This window comes from Camarhynchus parvulus, chromosome 4A (genome assembly GCF_901933205.1).
Source record: "Camarhynchus parvulus chromosome 4A, STF_HiC, whole genome shotgun sequence".
Taxonomy (NCBI): domain Eukaryota; kingdom Metazoa; phylum Chordata; class Aves; order Passeriformes; family Thraupidae; genus Camarhynchus; species Camarhynchus parvulus.
Genome location: NC_044600.1, coordinates 2,234,761 through 2,253,842, shown reverse-complemented (window position 1 = coordinate 2,253,842; position 19,082 = coordinate 2,234,761). Strand labels below are relative to the sequence as shown.

At 37.6% G+C, this 19,082-nt stretch overlaps 1 protein-coding gene across 4 annotated transcripts in view; it reads left to right on the top strand.

Annotated features, from left to right (window-relative positions):
- PCDH11X (protocadherin 11 X-linked) overlaps positions 1-12,491 on the top strand; it is a 420,711-nt gene extending 408,220 nt beyond the window's left edge. For 3 of the 4 annotated variants that reach the window (XM_030967927.1, XM_030967925.1, XM_030967926.1), the window contains one exon: positions 7,857-12,491. In XM_030967927.1, the coding sequence (XP_030823787.1) occupies positions 7,857-8,248 (392 nt within the window). In that variant the 3' untranslated portion in view covers positions 8,249-12,491. The remainder of the gene's footprint in view (positions 1-7,856) is intronic. The other variant, XM_030967928.1, reaches the window with a different exon arrangement.
- Positions 12,492-19,082: the final 6,591 nt, after the last annotated feature.

Genomic DNA, 19,082 nt, shown 5'->3' with positions numbered 1-19,082 from the left:
CCATCCTCCTTCCCCAGCCCCTGAGCTCTGCTGAGCCCCCAGTCTGCTCCGTGGCACACAGGAATCTGGGATTAATTGGGATACAGGAATATTGATATGTTCATGTGGGTCCTTTGTCAAGGGTTAGTGCTCCTGACCCTGTCCTACCCAGAAATTCTCTGCCCTGTGTCTCTTTCTGGCACCCATCCCATCTCCAAGCCCAGATCTTTGTTCTGATGTATCAGAATTTTTGATTGATGCATCTGATTTTTTGATTATGCAGCCTAAGCTTAGGAAATGTATTTTCTTCTGTTTCCACACCTGAGTTTATGTAGATTGCATAGTGATTCTTAGTTCTCTTTATGAATCCTCACTCTTTTGGGATATTTAGTGACTTTCAGTAAAATCAATAAGCTGCCTTTCCTTCATGGGCACACATAATTTTATTTGAAACTTAAATCTGAAAAATTATGTATAGTGTTATATTCTGTGTAAATTCTCTGAAAAGTGACAGCTGAAGCCCTTTTTTATTCAGCACTTTATTGTAGGATGATGTGTTTATTACAGGAATTTTACACCAGTAGCAGAGCTTAATATGTATCACTTAAAATGCATAATCTTTGCAGGTATGGGGGAAAAAATGCTAATTTCACTCTTTACTATGTTTCCAGGTCGAAGGTTATTGCTGGAGTATAAACCATTTCTCACTATGTAGTTTCACCTTGTTTAATTGATTTGAATTTGAATTTATATTCCATGTTAAATAATGAACCATGTATTAATAATTAAGAAGGTTCAGTACAAATGGGAAGCAGTTAATTAAATATTAAATAAAGCACATTGTATTAGCCAGTATTGTAATCAATATATTAGATTTTAGGTTATCCATTTTAGATGGTCATTTTACTTTACTAGTTATAGTTAAAATTCTCATTGAAAACTCAATATACACTTTATAGGCCAAGAAACATGCAGCCTTTTAAATGACCATATTGTTTTCCATAAATATCAGCAAAACATGGGCATAAAAGATGAATTCAATTGGACTGTTGGAGCAATAAGGGTCACCGCCATCTACTCCGTCACACCCGTGTTCATTAGGCTGCAAAAAAGAGTTTGCAGGAGGTTTGGGGGCTTGGCTTTGTTGTAGTCTTTTTTTTTGTTTGTTTTTTGCTTTCTTTTTTTTTTTTTTTTTTTTGTGAAATCTCTTTCTGTGGAAAACAGTAATTATTGAAGCTGAACTTTTTACAGGAGCATTGACTTTAGACCATATCTTGGGTATGATTAGTACAAGATTGAGGTTATAGTCAGAATAGCAATGAGGTAACAAAATGAAAGATTAATGTGCTTTATTTGTGGGCTATGGTTTGTGAGGGAAAGATTCACTTCACAAGAGTAGTTAATGAGACAGGAATTACCAGAGGCTGACTCTCTTGTCCTGACACTTCCTCCCTTTCCTCTCTCCCTCACTTACTTTCTTTGGCCATCTTTAATAATGTTTGCTTGACTTGTTGAATTCAGGAGCAAAATCCTCGTACCTTATCCCATCATTTGGATTTCATGAGAAGTAATTTTTATGATTAAATTCAAATTAAAACCATGGGTTTTAGGACATAAACTGTTCACTGGAATGGAAGCAGAGGTGATTCTTGCAAGCTACCCAGCACAATCTGGCAAGTCTAGGAAAGATGTGATTTCCCTCATGTCCATTGGTTCCTCAGTCAGAACATCTGGAGGATCAATCTTCCTCTGATTTCTCACAAGCAAAGCAAGTTCTGTACATGCAGCTGAAAATCAGAGTGGTGTGTCCTACTTGTTCTTTGAGTAAAAAGGTTCCAAGGGTAGAATTTAAGTAACTCTTTTAGGTTTTTAATTTATTGAGACGTATACAGGAAATAAAATATTCATAGGGAACTCCTCCCAAAGGCATTTTATTATTAAACCAAAAAGCTAGAGTATATTAGAGCAGCACTCATTTAGGGTTTCTGTATTCAAGCTTCTTCCTCCTGACCTTATTAAAGTAACCCAGTTTACACTAACTACTATTCCCCCCTCCCTTTTTTATTGTTAATGACATTTCTGTTCTCCTCATATGGTGGAAACCTCTAAATGATGTTACTCCAGTGGCCACTTTTGGCCACCAGGGTAATTCCGGACGATAATTTCCCCACATTCCGCTTGAGTTCCTGCTTAGATTTAGTACCACATTTAGTAAATACACATGGGCACAACGTGGTGGGAGAGCCTGACCCATTCCTTAGGAACTTCTGGCTGAGAGGAGGAGTTGGGGTTGTCATCTCCATCACTCTGGGGGTTCCTGCTGAGCAGAGAGTGCTGGAGCTGCACTGGGAGCTGCTTCAAACGAAACGCTTCAGTAAACGAGAGGCACTTCTGGATGCTGACAGAACAGTGTTGGCACTGCAAGCCATGTATTCATATATGTGCTGTGTTGTGAAAATATGAAAAATAGCTCAGCAATGGCATAATTATGGGCAATTTGCTTAATTGCTTGCTAATTGTTGCTTGCTTTATTATGAAACAAGAGTGTTCTAAATGTAACACTGGATGGTTTGCATCCAAAATGTGTCAAATTCAAAACTGGCTTTTCATTAAGACTTCATCTACATGGCTTTAAGATTCAAGCACTCTGTATTCTGTGGTTTAAAGGTTTTCTCTTTTTTTTTTTTAATTAGTTTGGAAATTTTCTTGGCACAGTTTCAATGCCCCTAAACCTGCATTGGTATAGTGTAGTCTGGTGGTTCCTGAACTTCTAATGGATCTGAGTACTGAACTTCCAATGGATCTGAGTACTTTGCCAATGAATGCATTTACAAATGTCTTTTGATCTTTGCTACACATGTGGGTAAAGGTGGAGATCTTTTAAGGCTTCTCCAGGAGCTCATGCTCTAGATTGTCCAACCCTCAGGGAAGCACATCTTTCTTTCAACACATTTGGATTTTTTTTTTTAAGGGATATGTACAATTCTGAAAGTTTAGTCATTTTGGAAGAGCTGCTCTCTTCTTTTTCAAACAACATATCCAGATACAAGCAGAGGGTTAGACCAAAAGTCCTTTCCAGCCTAATCTCTGTGGTTCTGTGGTCAAGTGATGACTTTCATGGCAGAGTGAGGAAAGCTCTCTTGATGTTCTTTTAGTAGTACGTGTCTCTTTTAAGGCTGGAGGGAAAGGGTTGCAAAGAAAGTGTGTTGTCTATACACCAAGTATGTGCTTCAATTATTTTACAGGTATTTTCCAACCAAAATGATTCCATAATTGTAACTTTTCAACATTCTGAGACTGCTGGTAACAGACTCGTACCAACAGCCTGTCTTGCTTTGAGAATTTTCCACGAGAAACAGTCTTAAAACTGGAACGTGATATTAAGCTGAAACTGCCAAAAAATTGTGCTACATTTGTAGACTGAGAAGGAGAGTAGCTCTGTTGAGATCTTCAGTTTTCATCTCCAAAAAGCAAAGAGGAGAATTAACATTTTTATTTAGTACCTCTAACGTCCCGCTCAGACTTTAGATCTATAGGAGTTCTGGTCAAAACAAACAAACATACCTTTTTTTAGGTATTTTTTGTAACTGTTTTGATTGAAGGATAGCTATCTGGCAAGGCTGAAATTCCACATTTTCTTGAGTGAAGGTAAATATTCTTGAAAATTTTTTGAACTGTAAATGATGAGACTATGGAGCTATGAAGAAAGTCTTTTAACTGCTGTGCTTTTAGTTATATTTGACAGTTCTGATCTAAACATTTCTTAAGAGCTGACAGACACTTTCTTTAAAAATGTTCTTAGTTCTTCAGACAATTAAAAAAAAAATGCATTCCTAAAACAACCTGGAGTTCAAATCAAAGTGGCAAACTCACATGTGCATGAGTGTGACCTATTATATGAATTAAAAATTCTCTTTTGCATTATTTGTATGCCATGTTTGAAGAGTCTCCATGTAGTATGGAAAAAGAATATCTAAAATTGAGGATTTATAACTGAGTGAAGTAAGAAATTAGTCAGACTGCTAAGAGTTCAATGGAATATACTCTTTATTCATAATATGTGGGGAATATGCAAACTCCTATTTCCATTTATAAACCTGTCATGTCTTGTGTGAGAAGATGGTACCAGACACTGAATTTCACTTGCAAGAACCATCATTTCTTCTGAAAATATTCAGAGGCAGCTGGAACTTTCTCTTCCTTGATGGGTAGAGGCAGGTGTCAGAGGTGTTTCCTTCCCCTGATTACTTATCAGACTATGCAGAATAATCACCTGCACTACTGCTTTGGAATGAGAGGGAAACTTTCAGAACATTAGGTTGTCACCCACGTTTAGAATGACTTGCAAAGAAACAAAATGGAAGGAAGCTTAAAGAGCAGCAGCCAGAAGGTGCCGTGGTCAATTTGCAGAGCCCCTGATAAATGACCACTTGAACACTGAGCTGCACATGTCCCTCAGGTGTGGCTGGAATGATATGTAAGGAAAACAGAGAATGGGTTTGACAAAAAGGAAATCTGTTTCATGGCCTGGAAGAGCAGGCAAATATTAGATAATGCTCCATGAATATTCATTTTCCTACGGTTTGCTATAGTTTGAGTTATTTTCTGAGAGTCGTTGCTTTGTGGGTGTGGGAAGTTGTTTGTTTGTTTGACTTAGAAAAAGGTTTTTTTCAAAGTTAAGGGAAACTCTATATTTTACATGATATTAACCATAAGCACTGATGAAAGCTTACTCTGACAACAATATTGAAATGAGATTAAAAGAAAGATTATGACTTCTACAAAAGATGTTTCTTCTAAACAATCCTGCATACAAATGACTTTTGTTTTAGAAAACCTTAACTTTAAAACAAAATAATTTGAATTCATATCTTAGGATTGTGTCCGGGATAATTATAAATCTTTGGGGTTTTCTTTCTTGTGTTTTTGGTTTTGTTTTTTTTTTTTTCTTTTGGTTTTTTTTTTTGTTTGTTTGTTTTGTTTTATTTTGTTTTCTTCTTTTATTATTTTTTTAATAAAACTAAAACTCAGATTAAAACATCTCTTTATTAACAGAATAAACAAGATTCTACGAATACTCTTATTCTTAACATGGCAATGTGTTCCAAGTCTCCAGATAATCTGAAAACATGTAGCAGAAAATTACTGTCCTGATCTCTGAAATGGTGTGGAGACTGTTTTATTCTTGACCTTTTTTCTTCCACAGTTGCCTTGGCCAATGTTAAATGTTAGATTTTTATTGTCAAATGCTCCCTTTTGCTGTTTCAGCTTTGTGTACTCTCTTACTGTAGCTTGAGAAAAACAGTACAGTAAAAGTGTTGTAACCACTTGCTGGGAAGAGCTCAAAAGAAATAAGTATTATTTCCAAATAAATAATTGTGTGTTTCACATTTTAACTGAATTAATAGCATTTTAAGGGTTTGTTAATTAATGCAAAGAAAAGATCAGTTTCTCTACAAAATGGGGATAACTCCACACTCTGTCAAGGTTGTACCTGATTTCAGTGGATTGCCTTCATCAGAATAGAAGCAAACCTGGATAATTAAAGAGCTTAAAGGACTTGTATATACTTAAATTTATGTCTCTAATAGCAGATAGTAGGACACAGAAAGATTAGACTAATCTACCACTAGAAACTTTTCTTTTTTGCAGTAACTATAGACTTCACTGAATTATTTCCATATTTATGTCTCCTAGTGCCCATCAAAAGTGGATTAGTATTGCAGCAGCAAGGTGCCAAAGCTTTGTCAGGATTAAACTGAAAAATACTTAGGCAAAATGACTGAGGACATGTTGAAATGCCAGCAATACACCAAAATAACATTTATAAACAATCACTCCTCTAGCTGACACGTACAGCATCCTGAAGGAGAAATAATCAAGAGTAGAGCATTCATGGTATAACAAGCAGCCAGCTGTCTTCTTAAAAAATGGTAGATTTTTAAAAAATGTATCCTGGTTTGGACAGCAGCATTATACATTTCAATGCCTGAAGGAAAAAACTTAATTCCTTTGTATTGAGATGTAACATGGAAATAAGTGTTTGTGCTCTGCAGCTTTACACAGACTTCAACATGCAAAATATTTGTTAAAACAGAAATGCAGCATCTGTTTAAACATAAAGCTCAGAGGGTGGGAGGCTCCTACTCAGCACTCTCATTGCTATAAGTAATTTTTGTGGCATTCCTTCTCCAGTGCTTATGAGCCAGAATCTGATTTTAAATGCTATTTTCATTAAGACAGATATTAAAAATATGTATGTATCATTCATTGGGAAGTTTTATGAAGAAAACACAAGGAAAGACCCAATCAGATATTCTTCTGATGTATTTAACCATGTACACAGGAAGAGAATATAAAATTAACGCTTGCAATACTAAAACTATTTTGAGGAATCATGTGTAGAAATTTAATTCCATGAATTTTTAATTTACCTACCATGCTAAAGCCACAATTTAAATGAAGCAGATCAAGAATAGTTATGCATTACATATGAACATCTTTCAGATTTAGTAGTTTATTTTGCCTTTGAACAAATTAAAATTTCTATAATCCTTTTTCAAGGGCACAAACCTTGCATCTACTGAAGAAATCTGCTTTGATTGCTCACAAAATATAGAGGTTACATCTTCTTTTGCTGGTACTCTTTGATTTTTCAAGGTGTCCAGTATCGAATGCATGGAGAAATCACTTCTCTTTAAAATAGCTGTTACACTCTTTCATTCTTATAACTCTTGAGTGCATCTTTGAGGCCATCTTTGGACCATCTTTGACTAGTGCCCAATTTAGAGTTTCTTGCCTTAAGCAAAGGAAAACAATAAAAAAATCCAATTTTAAGAGAAAATTTAAAAAAAAAGTTCCTTTTCTTTCAAGTAGTTCTATGCAAATATCTAAAGTAATGACATTATTTTTTTATAAAGTTTTTAGCTTTATTACAGAAATGACAATAGTAAGGAGTGAAAATATTATTTTAGATAAATGACTGGTGCAGAGGACATAGTCAAGTTGTGCCAGGGGAGGTTTAGTTTGGACATTAAGAAAAAATTTCTTCATTGAAGGGGTCAGCAAGCATTGGAAGAGGCTGTTTAGGGAGCTGGGGGATCCTGGGAGCATTCAAAAATCGTGTGGATGTGGCACTTGGGTTTTTTTCAGTGTTGAACAGGGTAGTGCTGGGTTAATGGTTTAACTCAATGGTCCTAAAAGTGTTTTTCGAACCTGAGCAGGTGTATGATCTAGAAAATCAAGTGTATAAGGGCTTATTATAAAGCTTTAATGATGGTGTGAACTGCGACAAAACTGTGGGCCCCAACATCTGAACCTTCACGGAAGCTCTGCACCTTTTCCTCCCAAACCATGGCCATCATTTTGGGACAGGGATTGCTTTGTTGAGGAATGCCTTTTCCTCCAAAAATGGGGCTATCATTGTAGGATGGGAATTGCTTTGTTGAGGAGGCCTTTTCTTCCCCAACTGTGGCCATCATTGTAGGACAGGGATTGCTTTGTTGAGGAGGCCTTTTCCTCTCAAAATGGGAGGGTGGGATGGAATCCCCATTGTTGTAGGGTGGGGATTGCTTTGTTGAGGATGCCTTTTTCCTCCCAAACTGAAGTCATCATTGTAGGATGGGGATTGCTTTGTTGAAGAGGTCTTCTCCTCCAAAAATGGGGCCATCATTGTAGGATGGGAATTGCTTTGTTGAAGAGGTCTTCTCCTCCAAAAATGGGGCCATCATTGTAGGATGGGAATTGCTTTGTTGAGGAGGCCTTTTCCTCAACTGTGGCCAGCACTGTAGGACGGGGATTGCTTTGCTGACCTTGATTCCTTCTGTGTGTCTGTCCTCACACCCCTGATGGTGTCTTGTGTTTCTCCACCCTCGCAGCTATCGAAGTGAACCTGCAGAAAGCTCTGGCCGAAGCCTCTGAGAACTGCACGCAGGAGTGCCTCATCCTCGGCCACTCCGACAACTGCTGGATGCCGCCGGCGCTGACGCAGTTCCAGCAGCCCAACCCCTCCTTGCCATCGTTTGGCTTCCAGCAAGGCTGGGGCCGGGGGGCCAGGCCCGAGGGACGTCACACTCTCGGGAGGCCCCTGCCAAAGGACGACAGTGACAAAGGCCAGGCAGGGCCCAGGCCCCAGTTCTACAACACCTGCGAAAGACATTGCGCCACCGAGGATCCCGTCAAGGTCATCCCCCTGGCAAACTTCGCCGCGTCCCACCCGGCGCCAGGGGCTGGCAGCAGCAGCACGTTTATACACGAGCACCAGCTGTGAATGCAGATGTGACAAATCCCCAATTTCAGGCTTTAAGTGTGACTGTGGATGGTCACGGCCTAGCGCCGCTCCTCGGGCGCGTACAAACTCGTTAGGCTTGTGAATATTTGTGTATATAGAATCCTAAAGCTGAAAGAGAAAATCTAAATCCTTAGGACCTGGTTGAAAGGTGTTTACTGTAGTTCTTGGTAAAATCCAGAAAATGGGGAAGAGAACCCACAAACCAGAAACAATCAGAAGAAGAACAAAATCCTGTTCGTTTTCTTACATGGGCCATGTAGTGCAAATATCTGCCAGCAGTTCTTTCTCCCTTTGAAGGCAATTCCTTAGTACGGTTTGGGGAATATTGCAGTCTAAAAATAGCTTACTCAAATTTTTATTTGTTGTTATAATTTATAGCATATTCATAGATTTCATCTTCCATTTGCTTAGCTTTAGAGATCAAGTGAGCAATTTCTCATTTGATTGCTTGACATAATAGAATTAATAAGATCCTAAAATCTAATTCCTCAGAAGGATGGTATATCTTCCCACCAAAATTTATCTTTTATATAATTAAGAAGGAGAATGTACGTGACAACTGATTTTTATTTTAATTTTTATTGGCTCAATGTACAGGTATTTATTCTCTGAAAGAATGCAATAGATGAAATAGAAAGCTCTCAACTAGGCTTTTCTGTGTGAAATAAACAACCTGACAATGAAAGGATATCCAAGATCAAAAATGGAAACAAATAACAAACAACTTTTTTTAATTTCCAAGATTTTACTTTCTATAATAATTCAAGGAACAATATTATACTTATTATGTTTTTTAAGCCATAAGTCTATTTCTCTCTTTTTTTTTGGTCTGTTTTTTTTGTCTTGCAGAGCTTGCTTGGCTACTGTTCCTGTTAGTTGAAAATTACATGGGCACTGCTGAAAACAGTAGGAAGTGGGGTGGTTTTTTGGCTGATGTGATGTTGTGGCAGCAAGCTACCGGTGTTTTAAAGAATATTTAGTAGTGATGTGTACGGCTTTTTTTACAGCTCTATTCACCTATTGTAAGTATCCAGTAAAAGTTTAACTATCATATTAGTTACTTCATCACAAACCTGTTAGATTAAGAAGTACTTGTCATTGTGGATTAGTTGTTAGAGGATGACTGATAGTGCTCAGCAAAGAAAGAAGGAACTAGGTAATGGAAGTTAGATTAATAGAAGCAAACCCTAATCATATTATTTGAAAAACTCTCAAGGTGATTCTCTTTTAAGAGGAAGGATTTTTTTCAGTATTCAGTGTTCTGGAGAATATATTCTCTTGGTAAATTCCACAGTGGATGAAAAGGAGTTTCCTTTCTTAGATGAAAAAAACCCATATTTTCTCTAGTATTTCCTTCTAGTACTTTGTTGGTCTTTAGCCATTTCATCATTTGCAGTATGTACATACCAAGAAATTTTTCCTTTAAGAAAATGCATAACTTTTTTGTTTTATTGCTACATTAAGTGAGACAATCGAAGCTGTATGGAGGGGAAAAACAGTGTGTGAATATTTCCTATGGGTAGAACTCTATGTAGGCTTCATAATGTAACTTAAATCTGTAATTTATAAACAAAACTGTGTGTAAAAATGCTGTAATATTAGCTGCTTGTAAAATTTACAGAAGTTCAAGTTGTTGAGGGTTTCCAATGAATGCTAAAAGAGCTTCTCTTATGTGCCCAGCAGGTATAAGTAGCTTTATATATCGCTGTCCCCACTGTAAATCTATTCAAACCACATTTAGATTTTATGTGCAAAATATAAAAAAAAAAAGCTTCACTTTTAACCTACTGATAGGGTTTAATTAATGGACATCAGATTATCTAATGGTGTACTTCTTTTGCTTTCTTTTTTTTTTTTTTTAAGTAGTTTTCAATAATGTTTAGAAAAGATATGGCACACTGGCTTCCAGTTGCATGTCAATCCTGGAAAAAAATCACAATCCTTCGGGTACTGACACATCTCATTTCCAATTCCGGGACAATTAAAAAATTGACAAATTAATTCATACCTAAGTATACAAAGCCCTTTGTTTGCTTTGGAGATGTCAGGAGGAGAGAATTCGGCAGTTATTTTCAGGGATATGCAAAAAATGAGCTTATCTGTAGTTTACACAGATTTACCAAACATACTAATTGTGCAAATTTAGAATAATACCGGCAGTAATTCCTGCTATTGTAAGCAGAGGTTTTTAGTTTTTAGTACAGATGCTGCTATACCAAATGTTTACAGAATTGGCAGCTCCATTGGAAAACCCTCCGTTTTTTTTTTGTTTTTTCACCTGCAACAGTTCTTTTAGGGATGAAAATTGTAACTGAAATTTCCTGGCAAAGAATTCATTTCTGCAATTTTAGGATTTTTATAGGAAAAGGTGAAGGACCCAGAATTAGTGAGGTTTTTTTTCATTGGTAGGGGAAAAAACCCAACAAACTTCACCTAATTTAAATATTTAGGGGTTACTTTGTTTTTTTGCCTAAGATAGAGAAGCACTTAACCCTGCCCCTTCCTTTGAAAACAAACAAACAAAAACCCAATGAAACACCCAAACCAAACAAGAATAAAAAATCATCAAAAGGCATTATGACAATGAGTCTCATTATAAATATTAAAATTATATCCATGGAAATGTGTTTGATATTTTAAAATTAAGTCAACAAGATACAGAACAATAAATTGTAAATACACATTCTATCAGGAGATAAATCGTTCCCTCATTTTTATATATTATATCTCTAATATATAAAAATACACTTTTCTGAGTAGCATGTCAGTATCCAGAGGAATAATGTTACTAGAGACTCGTTACACATCTTGCCATATATATAAATAATTTATCTAGTACATAGACTGTATATTTTTGTGGGGTTTTTTTTTTCCTTTTTTAGTCATTTAACTTATTTTATCTTACTTGTGTGAATTTGTGGAGAAAACAATTCTATATACAATATACAGTACAATGCTAGTTACATGATTAGAGTTGTTCCATACTGTGTAACAATAAAGGAAAACCTTTGCCTTCAAAGTGATGTGTCACACAGTCAAGCCTAGATTATTCCCCCTCCAAACTCATGCTTGTTGCACTCCTGAGTATTGCAAAAAAGACTATTTCCATATTGTAAAGCAGTCAATGCTAAAATAAAAAACAAACAAACAACAAAAAAATATTAAAAGAAAGAACCGAGTCAAACAGTTTGAAGTAAGAGATGCCGTTCCTTTGTTTTCCTGAGGTGTGCCACATTCTGAAGTGTAACTTAATTCTGAAGAATAATTGAGCAGTGTGCCTGGCCAGGCAGAGCCTGCAGAGCACCTGCTCTGGGGTAGGGGCTGGCTGGATGCAGGTCATTTAGCTAATTAGCACGGCAATGAGCCCGTGCTAATAGTACCTGGGGGTTTATGAATGGCAGCTCCACACAGCGTCAGTGCTGTGGTGCTGAGCCCAGCCTTGGCATCCCTGGGCCTGGATCTGATGGGATTTCCATCAGGGATGGGAATGTGGCTCTGTGGTACCCTGAGCAAGCTGCACTCCATGGGGAGCCCAAAGCCACCACTATTGCCCTGCTCCCAGCATGTCCAGCCTAAGGCAGAGCTGAATATTTCCACTGGTAATGCTTGATTAGCTCAAGGTTGTTGGAGTCAAGCTGAGGTTTTAAACTTGGAAAATTTAAGCTTGGCTTTATTTGATTTCTCATGTTTTCCTTTTGCAGGTTGAATACCGACCCTTAATCAATGAGAAGCAATTAAATGATCACACTGCAGTTTACTACCCTGATTTAGCTGGGTAAATAAAAGGGAAGGAATTGGTTTGTGCAGACACAAAGTAAAGTTGAAGGCAAAGATTTTATTTGGTATACATAGGAAAATTGTGTATAACTTATGTTATCCCTAGTGAAGAAAGAGATTGACGATTTCTTGTAAATATTTGAGTTTGTATTTCTGGGAAATCTCCCTGCTCTGTGGCATACTACAGGATCTGAGAGTGAGCAGTGTATGTCTGTGTATTGAAACAGCCCTAACCACACTCTACAAATGATGCAGCTGGGCACCATATTCTACAGTCCAGCAGCATCTAAAGTCCAGTCAATTTGCAGTAGTTCTATTTCAGGTTTCTGTACAGCATGTTGTCTTGTTAATTACAATGCTTATTAATAAACTAGATCCACGAAAGCAGTTTTCTCCTTTGCACTGTTTTCTTTGGGTTTCTGAAACGTAAGATGTTTAAAAGTATTCTCCCAGCTCCCATTTTCAAGTGGGAACTTTCCAAATTTCCTTTTACTGGGAAGCTCCAAACTGTCAGAAAGTCAAGAAAATTTAACTTTATTTGCAGTTGCTTCAGCACCTGAGTAGAAGGCCTCTGGTAAGCAATAAAAATATTCACACAATGTGTACAGCAATTGAGTTTTCTATGCTCAGAAATATCTTCCATTTCTGTGCCATTTTTCTTTGTACCAAGCTCCCCCTTTGCACTATGCCTCTGATACATTTACTTATAGAAAATCATTATGAGCTGGAGGCAGGAGTGTTTATGGTGTTTGCTTTGTTAGAAAAGAAGCTATTTCTAATCGAGAGAACGTGGTTAATGAGTTGTTGTTGGGCTAAAGGGATTATCCTCTCACCATGAATGGGATATAAAGAAATAACCATCAAACGAGGAACTAATGAAACAACATTTTATGCATTTTTCCATCTTATTTTAGTCCATATTTAAAGAGCAGCTCTTGCTGGCCTGACACTAAGGCAGTAATATCTTATTCTTTGATGCAGTTATGGCTTTTATGTCTGCAGGACCCTTTCAAGCAGGAAAACATTATTTATTTTGGCATCAGAACTGTGCACGAATAGATTCCCTTACAGCCAATAACTGCTGACACATCAGTTGCTAGGCTAGATAATATATTCAACCTCCAAATTAAGAGAATGGATGAAAATGTATGGAGATGAAGGGTTTCCCTGCTTTGGATGAAGCTGGCAAAATTTTACAGGGCCACCTCAGGAGGCAAGGAAAATGTGGAATTCCAGAGATCAAACAAGAACAGAGCAAGGCAGAAATGTGTAGCACTTGAAGAAGTGCAGAATTTTGTCACTGGTGTCACTGCAGAGCTGCAGGGGAATTGCAGAATTGTGCTCCCATCCTTCTGCTGTCCTCCCTGCAGGGAGCACCTGGAGCCCTGCTCTGGCAGGGTGGAAACTCCTGAATCCCAGGCATTTGCTGGCCAGCCCTACAAAATGCAATATTTTCACCAAAGAGCTCAAAAACCATCTCTTGCCTGTAGGAAGGGCTTCAACTCCTGCTAGGTAATTTGGGCTGAGGGAAGGGCTTGCTGGAACATGCACGTGGATTTGTTTAAAATCGAACATTTGTTTAAAAGAGAACATTTTTTCAGCAGCAGGCAGTTTTGGAGATGTGCTGCCCATATGATATTTTAGCATTTTTGTCTTTTCCCCAGGTTTTTCCAGGTGTGGCCCTAGGGCTGGGCTGCAGCTGGAGCAGCCCTGAGTCTGCTCCTCCTCAGGAGTGCCAAGCAGAAGAGGAAAGGAGCAAGAAGGTGCTTCCTGCAGCAGCCAGAAAACAGCTCTCCTCCCTAGAGTGCTCATGAAAGTCATATTTTAAGAAGGTACTTGTGGACTCTACTTGCAAATAAGCCTTTCTCCAGGATGTATCCTTTGTGTCCTGCCCCTTGCATTCCTATTCTAGTATGAAAACATGGCATGTCTGCTAACCACAGTGAGGACTTATAACGTATTTCCACTTTTATTTTTATTATTTTCATGATTTAGATGTCTTTTGTTGGTGCTAATGTAATGCTTAAAGCTAAAGCTCTAGCAGTAGATGTGTTTAGGATGTCACAGCTTGGTCTTCATATTTAATTCAGAGCAGAAATTAAAATCTGTGGCTCCATGCATTCTGCTTTTCACTATGGAATTGGTTCTTCTCTTTTTTTCCTCTTTTCTCCATCTTTTTCTCTTTCTCTGTGAGTTTTACTGTATTCTACCAATAAGCTACAAAATGGCTCCCTATCTATTTTTATAAGGCCTTTTAAGGAAAAACTATTTAATTAAGAAATGAAACTTAAATGATTTTTACTTTTAGCTTTAATAGCTAATTACTCATGTCTCATAATGTGGACTCTTCTGTCTAATTATACAGTACTACTCAAACCTATGAAGAAGAAGGTGAAGAAGGACTAACTACTGTTTTAAAACTTCTATCTCAGCTTTATATATATTACTATATTCTAAAATCTTTAACTTTAAGTTTTCTGGTACATAATATTTCCCACTCTTTTTCTCCACTAGGATTAAGTCTGTGTTTAAAAAAGGGAAGTTACTGAGCACATCCATCCAAGAGACAGATGAATGAGGTGCCTGGGAGCTCTGTGCTAGATGTTAACCCGTAGCTGTAAGCCACCAGCTGTGATGTGTTCTAGAGCAGATGAGTAGGATGTGCAAAGAAAAAAAAAAGGACATTTTATAAGGCACTGAAATGAAGTTATTCATTGGCACTGCAGCTGTTATGCATGTAGTAAAAGAGTTGATTAACATAATGAGATTAAACTAAGAGAAATTGCTTTTAACCTGTGCTTAGCTTGAGTTGTTGTTTAGTTACCAGAGATGATAAAAGGCTGTACCCAAAAGCTTGTCTAAACTTTCCAAATTTCTGTTCTAGAAAGGATGTGAAGTTTTTCTTCTCTGCTGTGTAGATCAAGCTCCTGTGTACAGAGAGAAGTTAAAATCAGTCTGAAAAATGAAGTGATTATAGGAGGGGTGAGTAGGTGGGAAGAAAGGTGAATACTTTGAATATTTCTGGGGAAAAAAGACACAGGAAAGCAAAAAAATGAACATTTTTTTTCCAGCTAACAGGTACACTGAGATGCACTGGGCTGTCTGCAGTGAAATGCTAATTTTATTCATTAGCATTTTATAGATATGTAAAATTTTTTGTTTGCATAGAAGGATCTGTTAAAATCAATATAATCAAGATCTGTAATGACAAAGGAGACCTACTTGGAATACTTTGAGGCCTCTTTAAAAAGACTCTTTCCCCAGGAAATCTTACAGGCTCATTTCTAGAAAATATAAAGGGATTCTTGCTGTTGCTGTGCAAAAGCAAATGCTTTGAAGTGATTGGAACTGGAGAGACCAGAATGGAGCAGAACGGTTTAAAAACTGAAATTTGATGAAAAAAAGAAAGATACATGTAAGTGTAAACACTCCAAATGTAATTAGCATTGTTTTCAGAGCTCATCTCTGAATGAGAGACAAATGTCAGCATTGAGGATCATGTTAATTTCTGCACATAATCTAAAAATATTCTCCATCCTATGGAGGCGTGCACAGAGTCAGAGCTTCCTGTCTTGGCAGATCCAAGCTGATGTTTGTTTGTTTTAATTGCAGCAGAGACATTTAGCACCGTGCCTGCCTGCTAATGTAGGAAATGTAATGCAGGGCCTTGACATCTGAAAAGTAAAAACTGTATGAGCTGACTCGTAAAAGTGATGCTGGGGAAATTGGCAGAGAAAACAAGTCTGTGAAATTCTAAACAAGCGTTTTAAAGGCAGGAAAAAAAGAATCTAAAGGGTCACATTTGCAGCTTATGTGCTGCAGATAATGTGCTGCAAAGCTCCTTCCCTATAAAGCAAAATTGTCACCGTGAGGCAGGGGAAGATTGAGCCTTTTTGTTAGCTGGAGTCACTCTCCTGCAATGATTGCACACAATCAATCTACTTGGGTTTTTAAATGCTTCTTATCAGATTTCAGCCTATTGACTCAAAAATGTGTTTCTTGTCAGTGTAAAACTACTGAATATTAAAGAAAAGATAAAATTTTCCAACCTCAAAGCTGTCACTTCAGTCTACAAAAGGCAGTTATTGAAGCCTATTACTGTTTTGGCAGTGCTTGTCTGAAATTCCCTCAAAATATGCCACTGAAATTCAAAGAAAGGACTACAAAACACTAATATTGAAGATTTATGCTGTAAAATTTGAGTAAATTTGCATATAAATGATTCATTGAATATAAGAGATGTAATGAAAATTCAGGAATCTTAATGTTTACTCTGTGTAGAACAGCTGATGTGAGTACCTGAATCTAATTACAATGAAAGGAAATCTACCCAGCAGGCTGAACACAAACAGAAAAAGAAATAAATACACATTTGCCTATTACATTTTGGGAGGGAAAAAATCTGTGTACTTTTAATTAGACACAATAGCCAAGGATTGCTACATCATCTCTAATTTAAGGAGCTTTTTTGTCAAAGTTCATTGTCTAAAGAATCTCTAAGTTAAGGGGAAAAGGAACGTGCAGGGGTAATTCCTTCACTTGGAGAATTTCAGAACCTCCTCATGTTTACCTGAGAGAAGAGAGGAAGGAAAGGAAAGGAGAGGAGAGGAAGAGAGAAGAAAAAAAAGAGGAGAGAAGCTGGAAAATAAGATGTCTGCCTTTTAGATGGCTAAAACCAGTGAGTCCAAACCCAGCATTTGCATAGAAATTTCTATTCTAAGTATGAAAAGGAGCGTGGTGAGTGAATCCCAAACCTGAGAAGCCCAAGCCCTGCTCTCCCACCCTCTCAGGAGGGTTTGCCTGCCAGGATGCACCTGGGTGTGCTTTGTGCTCCTGCCAGGCTCCTGCCAGAGGCGTGCAGGAGGCTGATGTTTGATGGGTGCAAAACAACAAAGAGTTGGATTTGTGCTAAAACCAAGTTGGCAATTATTTTTTGTTTTGGTTTGTTTTTTTTTTTTTTTGTTTTCTGTGACAAGTTTTGCTTAACTAGCACAAGAGGCAGCCAAGCAGAGAAGTGTGCTCCCATTTAAGAAGCTGGGTGCAGCTGCTGGGTTGACACCTCCTGTTAGAACAATAGATGCTGAGAATTTTTGATTTTCTGTGGTTTTAGGCACAGACCCTCAAGAAAACGCTGCATTTAACCTGAAGCCATAGAGAAAACTTCCAAAACTGAATGACAGATCTGAGATTATGGGTGTGTAGTTTGAATAGAAGTGTGTAATATTACATAATAGAAAACTTAATGTTTTAGAATATAGTAATATATAGAAAGCTGAGGTAGAAGTTTTAAAACAGTAGCAAGCCCTTCTTCACCTTCTTCTTCATAGGTTTTAGTAATGTATAATTAGATAGAAAAGTCCAAATTATGAGTAATTAATTATTAAGTTAAAAGTAAAAATAATTTAAGTGTCATTTCTTAATTAAATCTTTTTTTTTCTTAAAAGACTTTATAAAAATAGATAGGGAGCCATTTTATAGCTTATTGGTAAAATACTGTGAAACTCCCAGTTTATAAAAGTATAATATAGATAATAAATAATAAATATCTAAGTCCAAGCACAAAATACCATCTCAGACACTTTCAATCCCAACCCTAAGAGAGACAACTTCCCTTTGTTCAGCTCCATGCTGTGCTGGCACATCACTCTCTGCTCTGTGGGAAAGCCAACTGAGCTTAGGCATGTGCACCTGTACCCCAGAGGAACCAAGCAAAAACATTAAATAATCCTTCTCTTTGTGCAGGGGAAACATCAAGAGGGAGAAAGAAATCTGCAAGAAGTGTTGTCATAATGCAGGGAAATTGTTAAATTAAGTGTCTCTTCATGACAAAAAAAGAAAGCTCTTCTGAAGTGGAAAAATGTGTTTTTATGAGTTTACCTATTAGCTAACTGCTTAAATCTGAGCTACCTGTGGCTGCAAGAAGGCAAGAAAAGTGTTATCTCAATGAAATTGCTTTCCCACAGCATTGTTTGTCACCCAGACAGAGTTCACACACAGAGGAGGAACCCTTCAGAGGAGATCATGTTGGACCAACCCAGGTGGTGTCACCAACCCTCCTCTGCTTGGGAATCTCCTGGAAAGCCATCATCCACACTGCACAGCAGCAGAGCTCTGCCAGTGCCATTTGGAACAGGAGAAGTGCCAAAATCTGGTTCTCCATTCAATGGTTTTGATATCTAGCAGCTCCTTCTGGGCACATCCCAAACTCCTCCTCGCTGGAGTTTCCCAAGTTTACTTGGGCAAAGTCTGCACCGTTAAGTTTAAACTTTTTTTTTTTTACTAATTATTAATTAATTATTTTCTGGACTGTGTCTCAACCCTGCATGTTCTCCACATGGCCAGGAATGAGCTGCCTTGCCCAACGCATCTGTCTCACATGCTGCAGCACGTGGCACTGAAATGAGGATGTGCTGCCAGATTTGGCAAATTTCTGCTTCCCAGAAAGGATCTCAGCTCATGAGATTGCCAGGAACACCTATTAGATAAGGTCATATTTGGCTGCAGTTGGCAAAAACTTAATTAAAGTAACTCCAGCTGTAGTAATACCAGTGGTAGGGAGCTTGTCGCAGATGCAATGAGGATTTTAGTCTGAAAAACCTCTTTAGTAGCCAATTCTTCAGGGATAAAAGGCCTGAGATACAAGTTTAAGATGGGCAATATGTACAGGCAGTAAAAGTGGGGGGGTTGGTGTGGAGGAAATAATGTCAGAGTTGCCCTTACCTGGTTCTCAGCTCAGCTGGACATAAATATGCACAGTAAAGTAAATGTGCACTCTGTATTTTTTTATATCTCTAAATCATTTTCCCTCAACTTTACTCCTTGTATCATAAAGCTTTTTAACTACCCCAAAATTTTCTTGCTGTGAATTATTGACCTTCTAAAGGAATGTTCCCCAAACCTTTAGTTGCTCAGCCATAGTTACCTTCACAGACCAGGTGTGACATGAAAATATCATAAAAACAGATATAAATTCAAGGAACTTCTTCTTGTGATTTTAGTGCAGGAAGTTCATATCCAGAGGAGCAAAATTATTCTT